This window comes from Puma concolor, chromosome C1, assembly GCF_028749965.1.
Source record: "Puma concolor isolate L17-30 chromosome C1, mPumCon1.1.hap2, whole genome shotgun sequence".
NCBI lineage: Eukaryota > Metazoa > Chordata > Mammalia > Carnivora > Felidae > Puma > Puma concolor.
This window is the reverse complement of record NC_141674.1, coordinates 160,917,017-160,943,237: the sequence shown is the minus strand read 5'-3', so window position 1 is coordinate 160,943,237 and position 26,221 is coordinate 160,917,017. Positions and strand designations below refer to the sequence as shown.

The following is a 26,221-nucleotide window of genomic DNA, read 5'->3' as shown; positions in this document are numbered from 1 at the left end:
AGTTATTCAATTCAATACTAATCTACAGTAGTGCTCTGAAGGGTTTTGCAGGTGTAATTAACGTTATTGGCAACAAACCTTAAAATAGTGAGATTACCTTGGATTATTTTGGTGGGACCAGTTTAACCACTCAGGCCCCTTAAATACAAAAGAGGCTGAAGGGAAGAAGGCAGAAGAGAGATGGGGCATCAAGAGAGATCAGAGGAATTTGGCTCAGAAACATGAAAAGGACTTGGCCTGCTGTTGCTGCCTTGAAAAGAGGGCCATGAGGCACAGAATATTCTTGTATATAGAATAGCTTGTATTCTAGAAGCTCTCGCTTGACCGACAGGAAGGAAATGGAGACCTTTGTCCTATAATTGCTTGGAACTGAATTTTGCCAGCATCTTAAATGAACCTGGAAATAGATTCTCTCTCCTAGAGTGTCTAGACAGAGACATAGCTTATCTGATATCTTGATTTCATCCTTGTGAGAGTCTAAGCAGAGAACCCCCTGAGCCATGCTGTGCTGAGAGTCTTGACCCACAGAAACTGGAGATAATACATGTGTTTTTTCAAGCTGCTAAGTTTATGGTAACTTGTTAGAGCAGTAATAGAAAATTAATACACATTCTATTGATTTTCTGTTGATTTTCTTCAAGATTGCCTTGGCTGTTTCTGGATACATTCTACAAACCAAACCAAAACCAATCTATGAGGGTTTGAGATTGCGCTGGATCTGTTGATTTTATCTTTACAATAATGTTTTATCTTTACAATAATGTTCCAGTCCATGTAGATAGTATAAATTCATCATTTCAATATTTTTATACTTTTCTCTGTAATGATCTTGCATAATTTTATTACACTTCTTGGTGTTTTATTTTTATCTTCTGATATTGTAAATAGTATCTTTTTTTTTTTTTTTTTTAATTTTTTATATTAGGCTTCATGCCCAGTGTGGAGCCCAATGCAGGGCTATAGATCAAGACCTGAGCTGAGATCAAGAGTTGGACATTTGGGGCACCTGGGTGGCTTAGTGGGTTAAGCATCAGACTCTTGATTTCAGTCCAGGTCATGATCTCATGGTTGTGAGAGCTCAGTGTTGTGCTCTGCGCTGGGCATGGAGCCTGCTTGTTATTCTCTCTCCCTCTCCCTCCCTCTCCCTCCCTCTCCCTCCCTCCCTCTCCCTCCCTCTCCCTCCCTCTCCCTCCCTCCCTCTCCCTCCCTCTCCCTCCCTCCCTCTCCCTCCCTCTCTCTCCCTCTCTCTCCCTCTCTCCCCGCCTCCTGCCCCATCCCTGCTCTTGCATGCTCATGCTCGCGCTCTCTCTCTCTCTAAAAAAAAAAAAAAAAAAAAGTTTAACTGACGGAGCCACCCAGGTGCCCCAAATAGCATCTTTTAAACTTTTATTTTCTGTTTATTGCTGATATGTAGAAGTTCATTTAATTTTTGCCTATTGTCTTGGTAACCAGCAACCTTGCTTTAATTCTGATAATTTATCTCAACTAGATTGATTTTCTATAAGCATATGGCTTATGAGTGATAAAGTAATATCATCTTTACCAGTCCTAATACTTTTTGGGTTTTTTTTTTTTTAACCTTGTTGCAGTGACTATATCTGCCAGTACAGTGTTGAATAGATTGGTTATAGTGGGAATTCTTGGGTTGCTCCTAATTTTAGAAGTAGAGAGAGAATGAGTACTTGACAAGTTTTCCTTTTTCTGATCAAGGGAGTTCCTTTCTATTACTGGTTTGTTTTTGTTTAAAGCATGAATAGATACTGCGTTTTGTCAAAAGCTTTTTCTGCATCTATTTAGGTAATCATTTTAACTTTTCAGCAGTTTTTTTTTTTTTTTTAAAGTGGGGAGTTATTTTAATTCCCTTAATTATTAAACCAACCTTGTATTCCTGGACTAAATCCAATTTAACTGTGAGTTATTATTTTTTATGTGAATTATTTAAACCAATTTTTCGTTTAGTATTTTTGCACCTATGTACACGAATGAGATAGGTCTGAAACTTTCCTTTCTTATAATTTTCTTGTCGGATTTTGTACCAAGGTAACACCCATCTTCATAAAAATGAATTGGGAAGTGCTTTTTCTTTTACCACTATTTTAAGAATTTGTGTAAGAAGGGTATTAAAGCTTCTTTAAATATTTGGTAGAAAGTCACTGAGGAAGCTTTCTAGGCCTGGAGTTTTCTCTGGAGAAGTTGTAAATAATGACTTCAGTTTCTATAATGTCATAGTACTCTTTAGAGTTTCAGTTTTCATATCAGTTTTGGTAAATTGTATTTTCTAGTATTGCCTACATTTTATTTAAAATTTCAAATGTGTATGCATAAAATTGTAAATAGTATTCCCTTGTGATCTTTCTGTGTTTAATATCTATAATGATGTCTTCTTTTCATTCCAGATAGTTACTGTGTCCTGTCTCTTTTTTTCTTGATCTCTCTTACTAGGTTATTCATCTTCTCCTGGAGCCAACTTTTAGCATTCATCCTTTCTCTTTAATGTTTGTTTTCTGTTTGATTGATTTCTATTCTGATTTTTGTTTCTTTTTTTGACTTTCTTTGGGCTTAATTTGCTGTTCTTTTTCTAGATTTCTGTGACAAATGCTTAGTTCTTGGATTTTTACCCCTCCTCCCCACCTCCCAGGTGTTTGAGGTTATCAAGTTACCTAAGCATGGGTTTGGCTTTTGTTCTCTGATTTTTTTTTTTTTTTTGCCTTCTCTCCAAAATTGAGATGAAATTCACATAACGTACAATTAACCATTTTATTTATTTTTTATTTTTAAGTTTTTAAAAAAAGTTTATTTTTGAGAGAGAGAGACATCGCAAGCAGGGGAGGGTCAGAGAGAGAGGGAGACACAGAATCTGATGCAGTCTCTAGGCTCTGAGCTGTCAGCACAGAGCCTGATGCTGGGCTGGAACTCATGAGCATTGAGATCATGACCTGAGCCGAAATCAGATGCTTAACCACAGAGCCAGCTGGCTGTCCCCAAAATTAACCATTTTAATTTACTCCCCCAGGTTTTGATATATGTTATGTATGTATGTGTATGTATTTCATTCAGCTGAAAACATTCTACAGTTTCCATCATTTCTCTTGATCCTTGGATTATTCAGAAATGCAGTTGATCCTTGAACTATGTAGGGGTTTGGGGAACCAACCCCTGATACAGTTGAAAATCTGCCTATAACTTTTGACTCCCCAGAAACTTAATTACTGATAGCTTACTGTTGGCTGGAAGCCTTACCAATAACATAAATAGTTGATTAGCACATATTTTGTAGAAGTATTATATACTTTAAGTAGCTTTTTCTGGTTTCTGACCTAGCTCTACTGTAGTCAGAACTAAATTTGTAAGATTTCAGTTCTTTAAAATTTGAGACTTGCTTTATGACCTATGGTCTTGGTAAATATTCCTTGTATAGGAGCTCCCAAAATTTTGGAGGCTATAGTTGTTAGATGCGGTAAAATATGTGTATCAGTTAAGTCAAATTTGTTTCTTTTTAAAATTATTATTACTTGTTTTGATTGCTTGCTCTTATTAAGGACAGGTTTATTTTATTTTTAAAAACATTTTTTTTAAAGCTTTATTTACTTTGAGAGAGAGTGAGCATTTATTTATTTTGAGAGAGAGGCTCTGTGCTTGTGCCCAGCCTGACTCTGGGCTTGATCATGACCTGAGCTGAAATGAAGAGTCAGATTCTTAACCAACTGAGCCACCCAGGCACCCCCAGAACAGGTTTAAAGTGAGTGTAAAGGTTTAAAATGTCCCAAAATGATTGTAGATTTGTCTCTCTGTATAGTTTGTCATTTTTTGTATTATGTATTTATATATTTTTTTGTTACAGATGTTTACAAATTAAGGATTTTTTTTATGTCCCTGGTGAATCATATCTTTTATCATCATGAAATATTTCTCTTTATCTCGTTTTTTTTTTTTTAATTTTTTTTTTTAATGTTTATTTATTTTTGAGACAGAAAGAGACAGAGCATGCACAGGGGATGGTCAGAGAGAGAGGGAGACACAGAATCCGAAGCAGGCTCCAGGCTCTGAGCTGTCAGCACAAAGCCCGACGCGGGGCTCGAACTCATGGACCGTGAGATCATGACCTGAGCCGAAGTCGGATGCTTAACTGACTGAGCCACCCAGGCGCCCCTCTCTTTATCTCTTGTAATGTGTTTTGCCTAGTGTATTTTATGTAGTGTATTTTATCCAGTGTTAAGACAGATAACACTAGCTTTCAGTTACTGAATGTTTGAATGGTAAATCTTTTTCCATGCTTTTACTTGCAATTTATTTATATTTTAGCTGTCTCTTGCAAGTAGCATACATTCTTTAAAAAATAACTAGTTTGATTTGGCCATGTTTGTTTTAATTGTAATGTTGGGTAAATTTACATTTAATATACTTACTGATATATTTGGGTTTAAATTGATATATTTAATTCTGTTTATTACTTGTTTGTTTGAACTTTCTTTTGGATTGTTATTATTTTTAATTTCAGACAGTTCCCCACAGGTGGCTTAATGGTTATATCCTAATTTTTTTTATTTATTTTTTTCTTAAAAATTTTTTTTACATTTATTTATTTTTGAGAGACAGAGTGAGACAAAGTGAGAGTGGGGGAGGGTCAGAGAGAGAGGGAGACACAGAATCCGAAACAGGCTCCAGGATCTGAGCTGTCAGCACAGAGCCCGACGTGGGGCTTGAACCCACAGACTGTGAGATCATGACCTGAGCCAAAGTCAGATGCTCAACTGACTGAGCCACCCAGGCGCCCCTATCCTAATTTTTTTTTTTTTTTAGTGGCTATCCCAGAAATTAAAATATACCTACTTGGGGCACCTGGGTGGCTCAGTCAGTTAAGTGTCCAACTTTGGTTCAGGTCGTGAACTCACGGTTTGTGGGTTCAAGCCCCCCTCATTGGGGCTCTGTACTGGCAGTATGGAGCCTGCTTGGGATTCTCTCTCCCTCTCTCTCTGCTCCCCCCCCCCCCCCCGGCTTGTACTCTCTCTCTCTCAAAAATTAAAATAAACTTGGGGCGCCTGGGTGGCGCAGTCGGTTAAGCGTCCGACTTCAGCCGGGTCACGATCTCACGGTCCGTGAGTTCGAGCCCCGCATCAGGCTCTGGGCTGATGGCTCAGAGCCTGGGGCCTGTTTCCGATTCTGTGTCTCCCTCTCTCTCTGCCCCTCCCCCGTTCATGCTCTGTCTCTCTCTGTCCCAAAAATAAATAAATGTTGAAAAAAAAATTAAAAAAAAAATTAAAATAAACTTAACATATATACATACCTCCTTGAGTTAGTAAAGTGCAGTGTAAGTATTTTTTCCTTTTCCTGGTCAATGCAACAACTTTGGAAAAATGAATTGTACATTTCCCTCTTCTGAATTATATACTATTATTACTGCATAGTTTGGTTCTACATGTATTTTAGCCATCCATAAGATATTAGTGTTTTATATAGTGATGTTGCATTTACTTTTTTTTTTTAGGCTGAGTTGATTTTCTGTTTGCCTGAAGAATGCTCTTTAGTGTTTACTCTATTTGGGCTTATCTGGTGTGGAATTCTCTGTTACTGTTTATCCCATAAGTCTTTTCCCCATCTTTATTCTTGAAAAGTTTTTGTTTTGACAGGACATCAAATCTAGATAGGTAGTTCTTTTCATTCATTCAGCTCATTGTGTGTTATCCAGTCGAGACCTGATTTCCATTGTTTTGTTCTAAAGTCAGCTATCAGTCTTATTGTTGCTCCTTTGATGGTAATCTAGTTTGCAGCTTCTGGTTGCTTTCCAGGTTTTGGGGGGACCGGGTGGTATTTTTGGCTTTAGGCAGTTTTACCATGATGTGTCTAGGTATGCTTTTCTTTTCATCTACTTGGTGTGTGTAGGACTTCTTAGATCTGTGACTTGTGGCTGTACTATCCAGTGCGCCACTACCTATATGTGGTTATTTATTTATTTTTTTTTTTTTTAAACTTTTTTTTTTTTTTAACGTTTATTTATTTTTGAGACAGAGAGAGACAAAGCATGAACGGGGGAGGGTCAGAGAGAGGGAGACACAGAATCTGAAACAGGCTCCAGGCTCTGAGCTGTCAGCACAGAGCCCAACACGGGGCTGGAACTCACGGACTGCGAGATCATGACCTGAGCTGAAGTTGGCTGCTTAACCGACTGAGCCACCCAGGCGCCCCTATATGTGGCTATTTAAATGATAAATGATCATTTAAGAAGTTAGAAATTAAGTTCCTCTCTTTTCAAGTACTCAGTAGCTATATGTAGTTGTTGGCTGCCTTACTGGCAGATGGAAAACCTTTTCTGATGAGGTTTGGGGGTGTTGGTGGGGTGGGAGTGTAGAGATGACCTGTCTTTGGTGCAAAAAGGTAATTTACTAAAGCATGGGGACAGGAGCCTGGGCAGAAAGAGCTGCACTGGTTTGTGAAGAGTGACTGCTTATATACTGTGGATTTGGGGGAGATAAAGTCAAGAGGAAATTTCTTTTTTTTTTTTTCAATATATGAAATTTATTGTCAAATTGGTTTCCATACAACACTCAGTGCTCATCCCAAAAGTTGCCCTCCTCAATACCCGTCACCCACCCTCCCCTCCCTCCCACCCCCCAAGAGGAAATTTCTTGAAAGGATTTCCATATGCTAAAGAGGACTTAACAGATTACTGGAGGCCTAGCTAATAAGGTTGTTTTTCCCTCTAGCAAAGCATTATAATTAAGGTAGTAGAGAGTTCTTGGAGATGAGGCCATTGATAGATACGTGTAAACTGATGGAACTTCTATCAGTTTAACCAATTGTTTTCTGTCCTTTCCCTTGTTCTTGGGCAGCCAGGAGTACCTGAGGAATATCACACATATCCCATTTTTAGTGGGGGAGGGGAGTGGTTTGTGGGGTGTCAGCTTGCCTTATGCTCCCTCATCACATCACTGCAGAATATTTTGTTGGACAGCATGGTTGAGGGCTTTTATAAGTTTTGGGAAATTTTTAGCCCATACCATTTCAAATAGTTCTTCTGCCCTGTCATCTTCTCTCCTTCTGGAACTGTAGTTATACATGGATTAGATTTTCTTACTGTGTGCCTTATGTTTCTTATGCCTTTTTCTGTATTTCATCTTTTTATTCCTAATGTACATTTTAAAAGGTATATTTTTCTGGGGTGCCTGGGTGGCTTAGTTGAGCGTCCGACTTCGGCTCAGGTCATGATCTCACGGTTTGTGTGTTCGAGCCCTGCGTTGGGCTGTGTGCTGACAGCTTGGAGCCTGAAGCCTGTTTCAGATTCTGTGTTTCCCTCTCTCTCTGCTCCTCCCCCACTTTCACTCTGTGTCTCTCTCTCTCAAGAATAAATAAGCATTAAAAAAAAAACAAAAGGTATATTTTTCTGAGATACCTTCTATCTCATTAATTCTCTAAGCTATGTTTAATGTGTGTCAAACTCATCTGCTGAGTTCTTAACTTAGGTCCTTTTACTGTTCTAGAAATCAGTTTGGTTCTCTTTTTAGTTTCAGGTTCTCTGTCAAAGTTCTCAGTCTTTTCAGTGTAATTATTTGGAAGTCTGTGTCTGGTAACTTTATTATCTAGATCCCTTTGAGTCTTATTCCATGTTTTATTTGCTTTTCAGTCATGTGTTATTTTCTTGGGTTTCTTTTTTGTTGTTTTATTTTTTAATTGCATTCGGGACATTTTTAATGAAAAACCATAGAGATAATTTGGGGCCTAGAATAATGGCAGTCTTCTATGACAGAGGATTTACATTAATTTTGGCAGAAATACAGGGGCACTGTAAAATCTCAGATTCTCTTGATCTACTTTTAAGGATTGAGATTAGAAGCTCTGCTTTAATCCTATTCACTTTTGCTCCAAGATTGGGATCCCAGTGCAGTGTTTGGGGGAGGCTCTGGATTTCATCTTTTTTTTTTTTTTTTTTTTTGCCTGGCTGGCCCAGTGATATTGCCAAAGTTTTGCTTAGCATCTCAGCTTCTAAGTCACTAGTTCTAGAATCAGCAGATGCTTCTACAGGTAGGGGAAGCTTGGTATATCAGACTCCACTCTCTGGAGTTTCTTTTCTTGAACTTTGGCCCCATGATTCTTCATTACCTGATATCTCTTAGTAGACTTAAAAAAAAAAAAAAAAAAAGAATTAGTCCAACTTTTCAAGTTTCCTGAGCCAGAAGATTGGTCTGATTTACCTAATCACCATTACTAGAAGTAGAAACTTCTTGTTTGCTCTTATTTATTTTTTTAAGTGTATTTATTTTAAGAGAGAGTGTTTGCCATGTGAGTGGGTGAGGGGCAGAGAGAAGGAAAGAAGAGAATCCCAAGCAGGCTCCACACTCCTTGCAGAGCCCAATGCAGGGCTCAACCTGGGGCTGAAACTCACAGACTGTGAGTTCATGCATGACCTGAGTGATAAAGTTGGAAGCTCAATTGACTGAGCTACCCAGGTGCCCCTGCTTTTATTTTTAATATTTCAATTGGCTTGAAAATTTTGGGTGAATCTGAAATATTTTTCATCCTCTCAGTAGTAATAATGAATGTATAGTTAAGTAAATGATATCTGCGACTACTTTTTCGTTTTACTATGACAGGACAATCTATTGATGAACAAATCCTACCTCTCCAATGCAGCTTTCTCTCTCTCTCTGTCTCCCTCTGTCTCTCTCTCTTTTTAATGTTTATTTATTTTTGAGGGAGAGACAGTGTGAGTGGGGGAGGTTAGAGAGAGAGAGAGACACACACAGAATCTGAAGCACGCTCCAGGCTCTGAGCTGCCAGCACACAGCCAGACTCAGGGCTCGAGCCCATGAACCCTAAGATTATGACCTAAGCTGAAGTTGGGCACTTAACTGACGAGCCATCCAGGTGCGCCCCCCCCCCCCCATCATTGTTTTTAAAGTACATGAACAGCAATTTGGGAAGATGAAGTACATATAATATGACTAAAAAAGACACAGGATTGATTTTATGCATCATATAGAATTATTCGTGTGAGCACAGTCTTCTTTTAGGCCCAGTGACTTACAATACTGCTGATTGTATAAGTGATCCATGGTATGAATGAGTTTTTAAATGTCTAAAAGGTCAGTGAAACCAGTTTTTCCTCATCCTTTGTACTTGTTTGTATATTGAACTGGGCTTTATTTTGTACCTATTCTTCCTTCCTGCTACCCCATACTGTTTGCTAATGATAATGGAACCATTGCCCATAAAATAGGTAACTGGGCCTTAGTGTTTATTGTCAGGTGACTAGATAAGTGAGACTGCAGGAAGAAACTCACTATTGTCACTAAAACACGCCAAATTCAGTGTCTTCAAAAAGGAACTCGTGATCTGTTTCCCCAAACCAGTTCCGTTTATAGTTACTTACTGTTACTGCCAATTATCCATGTGTAAACCAGAAACATTCCCCTTTCCCTTACTTTTCACATTCAGTCTACTACCAAGTCCTGTTTTTTTTTTTTTCATCTCCTGGGTACCTTTCTGATCTGTGACAGTAGTTCAGTCTAGTGCCTCTTACCTGGATCACTATAGTGGACTCCTAACTGGTGTCCGTGAATCCACCCTGGAATCTCTAATTAGGAAGAAACATAGAAACTGTAATACTTTCCAAGTGACAGTATTTAATATTCTACCTGACTAAAGTAATTTTTTTATTATGTTGATTTTCTTATTGAGTTATGTGAAACTGTAGTTCTTTGGCTTTCTAAATAAGGTGTCTTCATGTTACTGTCTGTTATATGCCAGGAGGAGTATTGCATTTGTCTTCATGCCAGTAGGTTACATGGTTGTTTTCATTTTATGAATGAGGAAACTGAGGCTGAGAATTACTGAAGCAGTAGAGCTGAAATACCAATTTGGTTGTTCTTTTAGACCAGGTTTCTTAAGTTTGAAATTTTGGGGATGCCTGAGAATATCTATTTATTCATTCAAGAAATATTTATTGAGAATCTCTATGTGGTAGGGCATTCTTTTAGGCACCTTGATATTTTAGTAAACAAACTCCCCCAAGTTCCTATTTTTTTGGAACATATCTTCTAGTAAGAGGAGATATGCCAGCTCGTTGATAAAGCTGCAGACTCAGAATGACTGTTTGCCAGGGAGTTTCAGAACTACAGTGTTTCCCTGTCTTGGCAGGGGAAGGGAGATTTGTGAAATTTAACTTTACTTGGGGTTCTCCATAACTTCAAATGGCGGGGTAGTCTCTAGTTTTTACTTAGGGCTATGAACATGGTGTCAGCCTGTTTTAGAGTGGTCAAGTAGGCTGAAGGGGTTTCACATACTATGTCAGGTGTCCCCAAGGCCACTTCTATTTCAGAGATTAGTTAGAAAGGCTAGTGGGCTCAGCATATAGTTGTACTCATCTTTGATGTGCATTATAATAACATAGTGAAGATACATAGCTGGATCTTAAGGGAAAATACATAGGCAGGAGTACAGGAATCCATATGGAGGCTTCCTTAAGTTCTCTCCCTCACTGGAGGGGGCACGCAGAGTACACACTCTTCCCCCATGAGAGTGCAGCAACAAGTGTGCAGTGTGCCTATCTGGGGAAGTTCACTAGAGACTCCACTTTCAAGGTTTTTATTGGGGATACCTTCTTCCTACCATATACCAACCACATTGTTTCCACGACCAGTTCAGGCACTGGTCAGGCACATAATTCCTATCAATTATGGAAAGGTAGGAATTTCTTTGCAGCAGGCCTTTCTAAAGATCGCATCCTTATGCTTGGTTAACTCATTTCTGCAGTTACCTTTTGACTCTGGATGGAGATTGCTGAGGTGGATCTGGGAGAGATAAATGAATACTTACATAGTAGTTTTCCTACTACGCCTTGGGTGTCATTGTTTTAAGGAAATAATTCTAATCCAAACAAAGCATTTTAGGTAGAAGGATGTTTGTTGCAGCACTGTTTTCAATAGCAAGAAATTAGAAAACGTTTGAATCACCAGTGGTAGAGAAATAATTAAATATATTACTGTACATCCATTTAATGGAATGTTAGGTAGTCATGAAATAATGTTCATGAAAACATGTCATAATGTGGAAAATTGCTTTTGTAAGAACAGCAGATACAAAATAGTAATTAGTGTAGAATCTTGACAGTGATGGCTACCAGATTCTGCTTTTAGTTCTGAAATTTGTGAAGAGAAGATAAATTCCTTCATAGGAATGCAGGAAAATATAAAAAATGGTTAATTTTTTGTTATGGAAACATCTTTTAATTTATCGAAGTAGGATGAATATTGCAATGAACCTTAACATACCCATCACACAGTTTGACAATCATCAGTTTTAATACAAAAGTTTAAGTTGCTTGTAGGAAATTTAAATAAATTTCATTAAAATATGTATACTGCATAGGGTAGTAGCATTAATATGCAGTAAAATTAAATACATAAATTTATAATTTATCTGAAGCTTTTTTATGGCAAAGAACTGCCACTGCCATTTTCATTATTAATGTTATTAATTGGGTTTATTTGGGGGAAAGATTTTTCAAAAACAAAATAGTTTTTTGGTGGTTGGGGGTGGGGGTTGGGATAACTCTGTGATTTTCTAGATATATGACTATAGATAAGGAAAATCAAACCCAAACTGAGAATTGAATGGGTGGAGGCTATAGAAGTGTCTCATTTAGCAGCACTTCAAAAATGATAATTTTATTATATCATTACTTTTAGGGTCTTTTGCAAATGGTTGATATTATGAACGTGGAAACATTTTTGAATGCCAGGGGCTACTATGAAGTATAATGTTAGTTGTTGGATTAAAGTATATAGAAAAAAGACTGGGAGAAAATAAACATGAATGGTGTTGACTTTGGTTATCTTTGGGTAGTAGGATTATGGGTGGGAATTTTAGGCTCCAATTTATTTACATTTTTGTGTTTTTCTTTATTGTTGGTAATTTGGGGTTCGTGACCAGTGGTAAAAAAGGAAAGGAGTGAAATTGCTTCTTGTCCTTATTTTATAAAGATAATGTCCTTTTTTTCATAAGGCAGATAGCTTGATATTGGGAAATGTTAAGTCAGAAAATTGGTATAATAGAAAGAAAACTTGGTATAAGTCAGAGGTTTTAAATGTATAGATTTGCTGGAACATTATGGTGTAAAATTTGAGGGCCAAAGCTTCAGATAAATTATAAACTTACATATTTATTTAATTTCATTGCATATTAATGCTACCTTGTAAGCCTTATACTTAATAAGGCTTTGCATGTATCACTCTGTTTTGGCAGCTTTGAGATAATACACAAGTAAAAGATGTATGAGAATGATGTGACCCATAGTTTCTTTGAATCACTGAAAACTGAAAAATGGCAGTCATAATCATTTGTAAAGATACGAGGGGATTGATTATACTTTAGGCCATTCAGGTCATCGAGTACATAGGTTGAACCGTATGAACCCATTTTGTAGATTAAAAATGTTTCGATACTGCTGCATATGGTTCAGTCTGTCAAAAATTATAATTTCTCATCCTTCGTTAAAACTGATTTTCTTAGTTTACATATTTATCTGGAATTGCAGGTTGGTGTTTCTATTAAGGTTGCAGGTAATAGGAAATATTACTAAAATTTAAAAATTTTGTTTGTTGGGTGGTTTGGTCTTTGGAAATGTGTCTTTCTAGAGGCACGTTATGATCTTAATGGGTTTATACACACATTTATGTATCTGGCACCTAAACTGTTGGCATACTCTGGAGTTGTATAGCAATTTAGAGTTGGGAATGATGGCTAAGTGTGTTTTTATTTTCATTGAGCAGGATAATTTATGTTAAACATGTCTGTGTGGGCATTGAGAGCAGGTAGGGTTCCTAGGCAGAGTGGTTTGTTTTGTTGGGAATCTTTTGGGTTTATTAATTTAAAGACTTTAGTATTTTTTTTCTTTATTTGAAAACTTAGGCTAGAGAAATTGAAAGTGAGTAAATTAGAATACTCCACTGTTTGTTAATATTCTTCTGTTGCTTTCTCTTCTCACATGACTTAACTTGGTGTGTGGTTTTGGGCAAGTTGCTTACTTTTCTAGGACTCAGTTATAGTTAAGTAAAAATTGTGGAGGCTTTATATTCCAGGAACCTGCTACAAGGCTTATAAGTATCATCTCATTTAATTTGCATAAGAATTCTGTGAAGTAGGCTGTGTTATTACCAGGATTTTAGGACAGAGCTGGGATTTGAACTCAGTCTGATTAAACCCATGTTCTTAACCCTAAAGCTGTATTGCTACAATAAATTTCCACAGAAATCCATTTTAGGAGTCTTGTTGAGGATATGATAGAGATGATGTTGGTAAAATAATACTTATGTTGAAATCACTGTGTAAACATTAAGATATTTTATCCTTATTCATTATAATACATTGTTTTAAGAAGTGTTTTAATGCGTAGGTAGTGCTCAACTTGGACTTCTTATGTAGAGTGAATGCAACTTCCTTCCTTGTCAGAGATTTATTTCCCTGATGCACATGGACCATATGAAGTAACTTTCAGTAGCCCTTCTTTCACTCTGCCTTGTTGGGATAGAACAGACCACAAAGGAGTAGTGTGGGGCAGTAAATCATCACTGTCCTTTTGAAGGTATATCAAAATGGTTACCTCTGAGGAGTGGGATTTTGGGAGACGGGGAGTATTGGGCCTTTCAGTTTTAGTTTTCTGTATCATTTCATCCAGCAAGTATTACATTAATAATGGGAAAAGGCATGAAACTAAAAAAGATTCTTTTTTTTTTTTTTTTAATTTTATTTTCAACGTTTTTTTATTTATTTTTGGGACAGAGCGAGACAGAGCATGAACGGGGGAGGGGCAGAGAGAGAGGGAGACACAGAATCGGAAACAGGCTCCAGGCTCTGAGCCATCAGCCCAGAGCCCGACGCGGGGCTCGAACTCCCGGACCGCGAGATCGTGACCCGGCTGAAGTCGGACGCTTAACCGACTGCGCCACCCAGGCGCCCCTAAAAAAGATTCTTAAGTAATTAGTACTTAGGTTGGGGATAGGATACCAGTTTACTTTGTGGTAGTAAGAAGAAAGTGAACTAGGTCAAGTCTCAGCCAAATGCCTATTTTGGAGATTTCTCAGAAAACATTCCTTTTTACATGAGCAAGCACATGCGTTCTGTCTCTTTCTCTCCCCCCTCTTCCTTTCCCTTTCTATCTCTCTCTCTCTCACACACACACACCACACATACCATACTCTTACTGCTCTTTTGGGATAGGGGTGCTTAGCTGAGTGGGTTTAAGTTCTAACAAAAGGTAATATGACTTATCTCTCAGCGTCTCAATGTTATCTTTAAAATGAGAACTATATGTTAAAATAGAGAAATAGCCTACTATAAAAATACATTTATGTGTCTGTGTATATATACACACATTTATATGTATATGCATGTGTGTACATGAGAGAGATTGGTTTTAAAAACAGCAAGTAATTATAAACATGAAGGTAGAAGAATAGGAGTTATATTACTTTGACATTAACAGAAGAAATTCAGGCACTGAAGTACATGTCGTTTTACATACCAGAAATTCTAACCTCAGGGAGAAAGCTAGAAGGGAGCGCGCGCGTGTGTGTGTGTGTGTGTGTGTGTGTGTGTGTGTGTGTGTGTAAAATAGGTCAATCTTCAGTAAGCAGTTGTATTGTAGCATACATATATGCTCACACTTTATTGAATACTAAGTGACAGATTTAGTTTAAAACTCTGCATATACACTTGTTTTACTCTAACAACTAACAGTTACATTTATTATCCATTTTACATATAAAAAAAGTTAAAATATGGTTAAGGAACTTGGCCATATTTATACAACCTGTCTGTGTGTTCATTTTTGTTGGGGAAAAAAAAGCTGTCAGACATTATTTTTAAAAAATCTTTATTGATTTATTTTGAGAGAGTGTGCGTGCGTGCACATGTAAGTGGGGGAGGAGCAGAGAGAGAAGGAGAGAGAGAATCCAAAGCAGCCTCTGCACTATCAGAGTAGAGAGGCTCGAAGTCACAAAACATGAGATCATGACCTGAGCCGAAATCGAGAGTCAGATGCTTAACCGACAGAGCTACCCAGGCTCCCTGTTTTTTTAATTTGTAAGAGTAAAATTGAAATTAAATTATTACTCGTTTTCTAAGGTCGTGATAGGATAGAGAAGCAAAAACTAGAACTCTCTGCTTTACCCCTGATGTAATCTATATTTCCTTTTCTGAATAATTTGGTCTCAGTATGTCTGAATTCTTTGCTGTAAGGGTTACAACAAAACTGTTTAAAATGACTAAGTATCTTAAAGATAATTTGAGGTATTAATCTGACTTGGAGTGTGATTCTAGATCAACTTGTCTTCTCTTTAACCACAGGCTTGTATAATTAAATGTGTGCTCTAGATTGAGGAACTTGACTTTCTATGCTTACTCTTTAAGTCATTCTACATGAAATATTTGGTGTGAGTATATTTATGTATATGTGTACAGTACATATGTATTTGTGTAGGTAGATGGATAAATGTATATGGCTCAGAAATAGTTTCATGAAACAGAATAAAATACAAAAACAGACCCATGGTTATGTGAGAATATGATAGATGACCAGAAAAATATTTCAAATCACTGGGAGAGGTTGCATTTCTGAGAAGTTGTGTAACATTTTCTTTTGGAAAAAATTCTAGTGATAGACAATTAAACTCTAAATGGATTAAAATTTCAAATGCTAATATTTAAAATCATTAGAAAAAATGTGGGAGATGTTTTTATTAGATTCATGGGGGGAAATGGTTATGGAGGAAATTGGGCTACTTTTATGATAGCTATTTAACATGTTGATTTAACTACCAAAAAATTAGAATATTTAGTTTTATTTATTTGTTTATTTGATTTTTTTAAATGTTTATTTGTTTTTGAGAGGGAGAGAGAGACCGAGCTTGAGAGGGAGAGACAGAGCCTGAGTGTGGGGGACAGGAGGGAGCAGAGAGAGAGAGGGGGACACGGAATCTGAAGCAGTCTCTAGGCTCTGAGCTGTCAGCACAGAGCCCGACATGGGGCTCAAACTCACAAACCACGAGATCATGACCTGAGCCAAAGTCAGTCGCTTAACCAGTGGAGCCATGCAGGTGCCCCAGGATATTTGGTTTTAAATTGGAAATCAAGCCATGGAATAAATGTTGAAATGCGATATACTCAACAAAAATTATAGCTATGTTCACTAAATATGTGATAGAAAATACTGTATATGAAAATAGATATATTCTATCAACCATGTTAAAATGGTATTTAGGGGCACCTGGGTGGTTGGTAAGAGTCTGACTTTTGATTTGGGCTCAGTCACGATCTCAGTGTTCCTGAGTTAGAGCCTTGCATCGGGCTCTGCGTTGACAGTGTGGAGCCTGCTTGGGATGCTGTCTCCCCTTCTTTATTTCTCCCCTGCACATACATGTACGCACGCTTGCACTCTCTCAGAAAGAAAGAAATAAACATTAAAAAAAAAATGAAACAGATGTTTAAAGACAAGAGTTGGAGGTAATTCTGGAGTGTTGAACAGTGTAGATTTCTTTAATTCTTTTTGTGTCCTAAATTTTCAAATGCATTAAAAAACTAATGAAAAGGAATGATTTAAATGGAATATTTTATCTTGTGAAAATAATTTCTAACTTTATCATAATGTTTCTGTTTTTAATCAGAGTTCTTTGCCTTATCAGGCATAATGTGAAAAGTATTAATAGAACAAAGACCTTAACTGTTCTGTATAAATCAGCTTATCAGATGAAATATAAAAAGTGACAATTAAAATCTGGAATGAATTAAAATATTTTCAGACTTCAGGAAGTTTTAAATTTAAAAATGTGAGGCAATGGCTCAGTAGCAGCTGAATCTATTAGGAAGGTCTAAGTGAACAAACTCATTTCCTTTACTTTTTAGTAACTAGTATTAACCTTTTGAAAACATGCTTTCTAGATACCGTGATTTTGTTTTGACTATCTGCCAAGGAAGATGAAGTCTTAAGGTAATTAAAAATGATACAATGAAAGGTAGATTCCTTGTTATAAAAAAGGTGATAGAATTATAAAGTAATGCTGACTAACCAGAACTAATACTGTGTCCAAATACCTCCTTTTTTTTAGACTGGTCACCTTGGGAGACTATAGTTTTATAAAAAGTAAAATTTATTGAGTGAGTGTGTGTGTGTGTGTGTGTGTGAGAGAGAGAGAGAGAGAGAGAGAGAGAGAGAGAAATGTTTATTAGAAGGGGCCATGACAAACTGTGTAAAATTGTGGCTTTCATTTATGTTTCCCTAAAATTTTTCTTTATAGAATGGGATGTGATTTCTAATTCAGGTAGTGATATCTTGTTATGTTTTTTATGTGAAATTTTGGGTTTATAATAAATTTTATTGAGTAGTAAGAATAGTAGCATAATTATGAGTCATATGGTTCTATTTAGAGACAGGTATTCTTTAAGGATGGTATGGTCTTTATAGTGGCTTTTGTTTCTTTTTCAAAAGTATAAACATTTATCATATAATAAAGAGTTTAATGGATTATAGTGAAATTACATATTCTTCAGAAAATCGCACCTCTTGTAATTAGGACCAAATTTTTGGATAAGTGTCAGAAGTGATAGTTTGAGTCCATAAAAGATTAAAATCTTTGAAATGTACTTGCTATAACAAGTCTGCAAACTGCCTATTTTTGCATGGTTAAAAAAATTGAAAGAATAATACTTTGTGACATGTGAAATTCAAATTTTAGTGTCCATAAATAAAGTTTTATTGGAACACAGCTGTTTTTGCATTTTAATGGCAGAGCTGAGTAGTTGTGACAGAGACCCTGTATGGCATTCTCAGCACTTCATACAGCTCTTGGTGCACTACAAATTTCAGTGCTGCAGTTATAACTTGATGGTGTTTTGAGTGCCATGTGTATTGCCAGCCTGCGATATTTCTTTTATTTTTTTTATACCAGTGCATATCTATCATGTCAAAACAAGAAAAGAAAGAAAAATGGACTATGAGTGGCATACTTTTAAGGCACAGTGGAGTGTGTATTATTTTGTTGAATCAGAGAGCAAAACATTTTTTTTTTTATTATGCAGTGACACTGTAGCTGTTAGAGAAGAATATATGTTGACATTATTAGACTAAGCATACACCACACTTCTCAACTCTCCATTTTCTCTCTTTATTTCTATATTTCTTTTTTTCAACCCTCAATTTTCTTAAAGTAACAGTCAATTTAAAATGGAATATCTTATCACAGCATAATTTCTTCATAAAAATAAAAATTGAAAATGAGACTGCCACCAAAATAAGTTTCCAAGTGGTTCATTTGTTAGCCAAGCAAGGAAAGCCATTTACTGATGGTGAGTTAATTAAATTGTGTTTGATTGTAGCAAAGAAATGTGTCGGGGGAGGGGGGGAGGGGGCGGACAAAAACTTGTTTTAGACCATAGATTTTTTTGGGCAAGAACACTTGATTTAAGAATTGACGACATTTGAAGTAACATTAATAGTGTATTAAAAAAACAAGGCAAGTGGGGCACCTGGGTGGCTCATTTGGTTAAGTGTCCGACTTCAGCTCAGGTCATGATCTCATGGTTTGTGGGTTCAAGCCCCGCATCGGGCTCTGTGCCGACAGCTCAGAACCTGGAGCCTGCTTCAGATTCTGTGTCTTTTTCCCGCTCATGCTCTGTCTCTCTCTCTCTCTCTCTCTCTCTCTCTCTCTCTCAAAAATAAACATTAAAAAAACAACAACAACAAGGCAAGTAATTTATAATGGTTTTCCTTGGCTCTTAATGAGTGAACAGATGTTATTGAGACTATTCAGTTGTTGTTTATTCAAGGTGTCCATGCCAGATTTGAAGTGGCAGAACAGTTAACCTCTGAATAGTCTGTGTGGAGAGCAACTACAGACGAGAATATTTGAAGTTGAGAAAACACTTAAGTACGATCTGAAGTGGAATCCGCTAAGATGTGCTACAACTGATGGTGGTAAAAATATGTGTGGAACAGAAAAAGGCTTAGTTGGACAACTTTACAAGGCTTGTACAAATGTGAGAGGTTCAAAGCTATGGTTATTTGTTGTGTTATTTATCAGTAGGTACTTTGCAGAAAATAATTTGAATTCATTCTGTGTTCTTGAATCAGTTTGTCAGTGGTGAACTTCATTTGCTCTCATGGATTTAACTAGCATCAGCTGCCTGAATTTTTGTTAGACATAGAGAAGCTGAATATCTTGACTGGCTTATTAGCAGTGGTAAATTTTTTTGCAATTTTTTGAGTTTAGGACGGAGATTGAAATTTTTCTGAATGAAGCAGATGGCCTTTAACCACTAGTCAAATACTGATTGGCTTTGAAATTAGCTTTTTCTGGAGATTTGGAAATATTTTTAAATAAATCAGACCTAAAATTATGAGGCAAAATAGTGCTTTCATGTGAAATTTAGCTGCAGTAAAGTCATTTCAGTGGGAACTGATGTTTGAAATCACAAGTAACATCAAGCTGCTTTATACATTTCTTATACTGTCAAAGTGAGATCTTCATTCCCATATGAATTTGCATGAATATATTTTTCATCATAAAATACATCTCCAGCAGCATTTTTCAGACATTGATGTAAGTGCAAAGAAAGTTTCCATATCTCAAAATCCATTTAATTGTGCATTTGAGGAACTTCTACCTAACCTTCAATTGGAAATGATTAATCTGTAGTGTAATAACACATTGAAAGGTAAATATCAAAGGAAGAATCCAAGAGACTTCTGTAGCTGCCTTCAAAGTAATGAATATACTCAATTAAAATCATATGCTTGTGGGTTGATTTCAGTATTTAGCAGTACCTATGCATCAAAACAACAACAACAACAACAACAACAACAACAAAACAGTTCAAAGATAAACACAAAACCTGATAAACATTATCAGTTGAGTATTTGCAATAAATTTTGATGATTGGAAACTCAAATTAAGTAAAATGTTACCACTCCCCAATTCCATTATTTTTCATTCACTGACTTCTATTTTATAACATTAAAAAGTATCATACTGTTATTATTATATCCTGAATTTATCAGTAAAAAGTTTGTAGTAAGTTTTTCTCTCTCATGTAAGTATCTACATGATTTTGCCTATTGGCCTGCAAAGACTGAAATACTTATGATTGGGCCCTTTTCAGAAAAGTTTGAGAACCCAGATTCTAAAGTAGTGCTTCTCAAACATGAGTGCACATAATAATTACCTCAGGGTCTTGTTAAAATGCAGATTCTGATTTGGTAGGTTTGGTATGGGACCTAAGATATTGCATTTCTTATAAGCATCTGAGGTGAGAATAGATGCTACTGGTCATTGACTGCATTTTGGGAAGCAAGGCTTTAGTATTCAAGGTTACATTTTTATTTAGATAAGTACACTAATATTTCTTATGCATCTATTATTTGTTATGAATTATACCAGGGGTTCTTGCATATATTGCTATTAAAATGTCATAAAAACTTGTTAGATGGTGTTAAAGACTATAATGAGGTTGGGACCCCTAGTAAGGAGTTTTGGTTAGAAACTAGTTGTTTGTTTGTTTGCTTTTCCTTGAGTGTATAGCTTCCTGTAGGACCTCATGGGGGAAGTGTTGAGGTCTAGAGGAAGCTATATATCTAAGAAACAAAAACAGTCGGAAACAAAATACATTATTAGTTGGTCAGGGTCAAAGCAGGGACTTAGGTTCTCATCTTCCTTGCTAAATTTCAGTGGGCCATCAACCCATTACTAAGCCAAAGAGTAGAAATAGTATATAGCACATAAATGTTTTGCAAATATTTTCTTCCTGTCTCTTGCTTGCCTTTTAATTTTTATGTTAAAATTTGAAGTCCTTTTTATTTATTTTTAAAAAATTATTTGTAAGAATTGTGATAAGGTGTACATAATATAATATTTACCATTTTAACCATTTTTTAGGTGTACAGCTCAGTGTCATTAAGTACATTCACGTTGTACCATCATCACCAACATCCATCTCCAGAACTTTTCTGTCTTCCCTAGTTGAAACTCTGTATCCATTGATCACTTAACTCCTCATTCCACCATGGCCCTCTCCCTCTGGCAACCACCATCTGCTTTCTGTGTCTGTGAATGTTACTATTTAGGAACCTCATATAAATGGAATTACATAGTATTTGTCCTTTTGTGTTTGGCTTATTTCACTTAGCATAATGTCTTCAAAGTTTATCTGTGTTGTGACCTCTGTCAAATTTTTCTTCATTTTTAATGCTGAATAATCCATTCTTTGCATATACTACATTTTGTTTATCCATTCATTCATCAGTGGACATGAAGGTTGCATCTACTTTTTGGCTGTCGTGAATAATGCTGCTATGAACACTGATGTACAAAGATCTATTCCAGTTCTTGCTTTCACTTTTGTTGGGTGTATATATACTCAGAAGTGGATTTTCTGGATCATATGGTAATTCTATGTTTAATTTTTTAAGGAACTGCTATATGGTTTTCCATAGTGGCCGCACCAGTTTATATTCCCACTAGCCGTGCACAAGGGTTCAAATTTCTCCATATCCTTTGTAATGCTTGCTATTTTCTGTTTTATCGTAATAAGCATCCTAATGCATGTGAAGTGATACTTCATTGTGGTTTTGATTTGCCTTTCCCTAATGATTGATATTGAACCACTTTTCGTGTACTTACTGGCCAGTTGTATTTCTTTGAAGAAATGTTTATTCATATCCTCTGCCCATTTTTAAAATTGGGTTGTTTGTTGTTGGGCTGTTTGTTTTTTGTTGAGTTGTAAGATTTATTTCTGGATATTAGTCCTTTATGAGGTATATGATTTGCAGATAATTTTCTCCCATTCTGTTGGTTGTTTTTTTGGCTTTTTTGATAGTGTCCTTTGATACACAAAAGTTTTTAATTTTGATGAATTACAACTTACATATTTTTTCTTTTGTTGCCTGTGCTTTTGGTTTCGTATCTGAGAAATCACTGACAAATCCAAGATCATGGTGCTTTCCCCTGTTTTCTACTAAGAATCTATAGTTTTGGGTCTGTATATGCAAATGTGAGATCCCTTGGATATCAAGAAGGAATAGGATGAAAAGCAAAAATTGAAGGCTTTAGCTTTTTAAACATAGTTACCTTTTTGAGTTGAAAGAAAGAAGAGTGGGCAGGAAAGATATATTTAGGTACAGAGATGCAAGTAAACATGGTAGGATAGTCCTTATCCATCTAGTCTTATGGCCAGATAAAGATGAAAGGTAAGGAAAGGAATTTTAAAAGATAAGATCTATAGGAATAATTGTTAGCCTTTAAGATAGAGGAATGCCAGAGTATGTGGAAGGGGTCTAGAGTAGTTTGAAAATGTCCACATGTGATTTGGGATTCTGATAGTATTTTCCTTGTTCCTTTTGAGAACCACTCATTTAATATTAGTTCTAAGGTTTTATCAGTAGAGAATTGACAGACATAAATAAAAGAATTTTACAAGTTTAATTACACTTTAGTTAGAGTTTGTGGTGCTTTAGTCTACATACTAACAATTGCATGAGGATGTTAATTTTTCCCCCTTAATTCTCCAGTGATTGTTTAGTATAGATGTTACTTCAATGATCTTTTTAATATATGTATGTTTTTCATGTAGTTGATAGAAACTGAAAACTATCCAATGTCCAAAAAATCTTTGCGATGTGACAGTCAAAAGAATTCTTCCCGGTTGAAAATATAGTCAGGTATAAGGTATATATAAACAAAATAATTACTAATGTTACTTAGTGTCAATTCTGTATAAGCTAAGAATAGGGAGATTTTACTAGGAGGGTGGTGTTTTCAGACTGTGGACCCATGGTCCATTAATGGCTCATGAAATCAATTTAATAGCTCACAACCAGTGTTTTCTCTTTTCTAATAGACAAATAGAAAATAATCGAGTGCACTGCATGTGGTAAGAAGTATTTGTAGAATTTTTTAAAAAGTGTATTTATTTATTTATTTTGAGAGAGAGAGAGAGAGAGAGAGAGAGAGAGAGAGAGAATATGAATGAATCCCAAGCAGGTGCCACGCTGTCAGTACAGAGCCTGACGTGGGGCTCGATCTCACGAACTGTGAGAGCATGACCTGAGCTGAGATTGAGTCAGACACTTAACCAACTGAGCTGAGATTGAGTCAGACACTTAACCAAAAGGCACCCCCGGAATTTTTCAATATATGTATGTATATGTCTGTGTACTGATGTGTGGAAAATATATTTCTAACTGTGGATTGCAGTCAAAATTGTTGGAAATCCACTGTAGATTGTTTTGTTAAATGAGTGTGGGACAGGACAAAAATTTTAAAGTCTCTCTCATCTGTTTGTAGAATTGATTCATTAAGTTTATATTGACATCTCAACTAACCGTGTCTATGTATTTGTGTTTGTGTGTATATGAAGATATATATGTGTATGTTTTTTTTTTGTTTTTTGTTTTTCCTAATAGTTGCAATGGATGAGCTTCATAGTCTGGATCCAAGAAGGCAAGAATTATTGGAAGCTAGATTTACAGGAGTTGCAAGTGGGAGCACTGGAAGCACTGGCAGTTGCAGTGTTGGAGCAAAAGTGAGTAAGATTGTAATCTTCATTTGACATTCTTTCCTTGTATTAAATGGTCTAAAATATATTTTGTAAAGGATCCCTACATATGTGCTTAAAAGCAAATTATTACTTACTGTAATTTTTATAATGTATAGGGAAAAAGTATTTATAAATCTGATTTTTAATACAGCATAACATGCTTTGGGGGCATTATGTTATATATATATATAATATATATGTGTATACATAATATATATGTGTTAATATATATACGTTAATATATGTTGTTATAGCTTAATAGGTTTCAGGAGTAAAAATGAGTTTAGTAGATTGTAGTTCTTTTCTCCCATTATATAATTTTTATTTTTCCTGTCCTTTATCTCTTCCTTGCCCCTGTCACCCTTGTTCCTATCTGTATATGTTCTTATTTGTACAGCAGATAATACAAATAAGTGTATCTGGGGACGCCTGGGTGGCTTAGTCAGTTAAGCATCTACCTTCGGCTCAGGTCACAACTTGCAGTCTGTGAGTTTGAGCCCTGCGTCAGGCTCTGTGCTGACAGCTCAAAGCCTGGAGCCTGCTTCAAATTCTGTGTCTCCCTCTCTCTCTCTGTCCCTTCCCCACTTGTGTGTTCTTTCTCTCTCTCTCTCTCTCAAAAATAAACATTAAAAAAAAATTAAGTGTATCTGTTCGGCCTTCCAGTGATAGACATCAGGTTGTCTTCAGCTCCCCATTACCTCACACGGTAGTAACTTTAATGTACTTGTTCTCTTATGGACCTTTCTGATCATTTATTGAGGTTATGTTCCCAGGAGCAGAACTGCTCTGTCATAGGGTATGTATAGAGTTAAGTTGAATAAATAGTATAAGATTGCTATTCAGAGCAGTTGTATACAACTAATCTGTACTTTCAACAGAATGCATGAGCATTTATATAACCCTACATCTCAGAAACATTTGGCATTATCTGGATTCTTCATTTTTGATAGTGTTTAACAGGTATCTCAATAGTATCTCATTTTTTCACTCATACCACCAGTTATTTTGAACATTTCTTTTATATGCTTGTTGGCTTTTTGGGAGTCTCTTATAAATTGTTCCAATAAGGATTAGTGATTACTTTTTCAAACTGAACTGATTTTCCCATGTTCTTTGTATATTCTACATAGCAATTCCACGTTAGTTGTATACAGTGCAGATAACATTTCCCATTTTGTCATGTCTATCAACTTTGTTCATGGTATCCAGCATTGTACAGGATCATTGTAGAGGATTCTTTAATTTTGTTATAATCAAACTTACCAATTTTTTTTTTGCCTTAGAGCCTATAACTGTAAAGTTTTAAATAGCTGTTGGTATACTACGAAACATAGTCCTCATCATGAACCATCTGGTCAAATAGGTGTTTTTGCTATTTTTACATTTTAAGTTATTTTGCTATTAATTTATAGCAGGAATAAAAGTATAATGAAAAACAACTTTATTAGAAATTTCAGTAAGAATTTAAACATACTAAAAAGCTCTTTGTGTCAAGTAAATCTTGGTGCACAAGCAGCACAGGCATCATAAAGGATGAAGGATATTGTCATGCATCCTTTGAGCATGAAGTGGTCCACGTTCCTGTAGAAGAATATTATATGATGAAATTCTTCAGTTAAATGACTGATGAAAATTCTGTTTCCTTTTTTTCCTTAGAAATGTGTTATCTGATTCATTGATTATTGAATTTGGGAAAATTCATCTCGGGTAATAACATTCAATGACTGAGATTTTATATGGTCATTGCCATCAGTTTTAGAATCTAGAGGTGTTATCTCTTTGTTTTCTGATTTGTCTTATAATTAATTATAAAATGTCTTCTGTCATTTTCTTCTCTTGACCATCTTGGGTGGAAGATGAAAATTTCTTGATTCTCCACTGGAGTCAGTGCAATCTAAAATCAGTCTGCAGTGATGTCTCCAGTCTTTCATACGTTCTTGGAAGATGGTGCAGTACTTTGGGCAAGACAAGAAGATAACTGAAAGATGATAATTTATTTCACTATTGCGTCACTCTTTTAGGTCATTAACTCTGTATTGTTTTTCTATTTCTACCGTAAAAAATTACCAGAGTTGCTTAAAACAACAGACATTTATCTTCTTAAAAGTTGTGAAGGTCAGAAGTCTGACATTGGTCTCATAGGGTTAGAATCAAGGTGTGTGGAGGACTGGATTCCTTCTGTGGAGGCTCTAGGTGGGGATAATTTTCGCTGCCTTTTCTAGCTTCTAGAGCCTGCCTAAATTTCTTGGCTGGTGGTCTCCTTCCTCCGTCTTCAAAGCCAGCAGTCATACATCTCTCTCACTGTTCTTTGGAAGTCACATCTCCCTCTGATCAGTCTTGAAAGGTTCTTCACTTAAGTATTCATGTGATTAGAATTGGGCTCATGCCCATGTGGATAGTCTGGCGTAATTTCCCCAATTCAAAGTTCTTACCCTTACATGTACAAAGTCCTTTTTGCCATATAAGGTAACATTCACAGGTTGTAGGGATTAGGGTGTGAGCATCATTGGAGGTTCATTATTCTGCCTATCGTATCATCATTCTATTTTTTTAATGATTTTTGGTTGTTTCAGCATAGTTGGGAATAATTGATGAACAATGGTGAGTAATGATGAAGTAATTCGAGGATGATGTAATAACAAAA

The 26,221-nt window shown here is 36.1% G+C and overlaps 1 protein-coding gene across 2 annotated transcripts in view; it reads left to right on the top strand.

The window, feature by feature from the left end:
- TLK1 (tousled like kinase 1) overlaps nucleotides 1-26,221 on the top strand; it is a 197,692-nt gene that overhangs the window by 66,861 nt on the left and 104,610 nt on the right. For both annotated transcript variants that reach the window (XM_086718881.1, XM_086718880.1), the window contains exon 2: nucleotides 23,444-23,562. In XM_086718881.1, coding sequence (XP_086575007.1) covers nucleotides 23,449-23,562 — 114 coding nt within the window. In that variant the 5' untranslated portion in view covers nucleotides 23,444-23,448. The remainder of the gene's footprint in view (nucleotides 1-23,443; nucleotides 23,563-26,221) is intronic.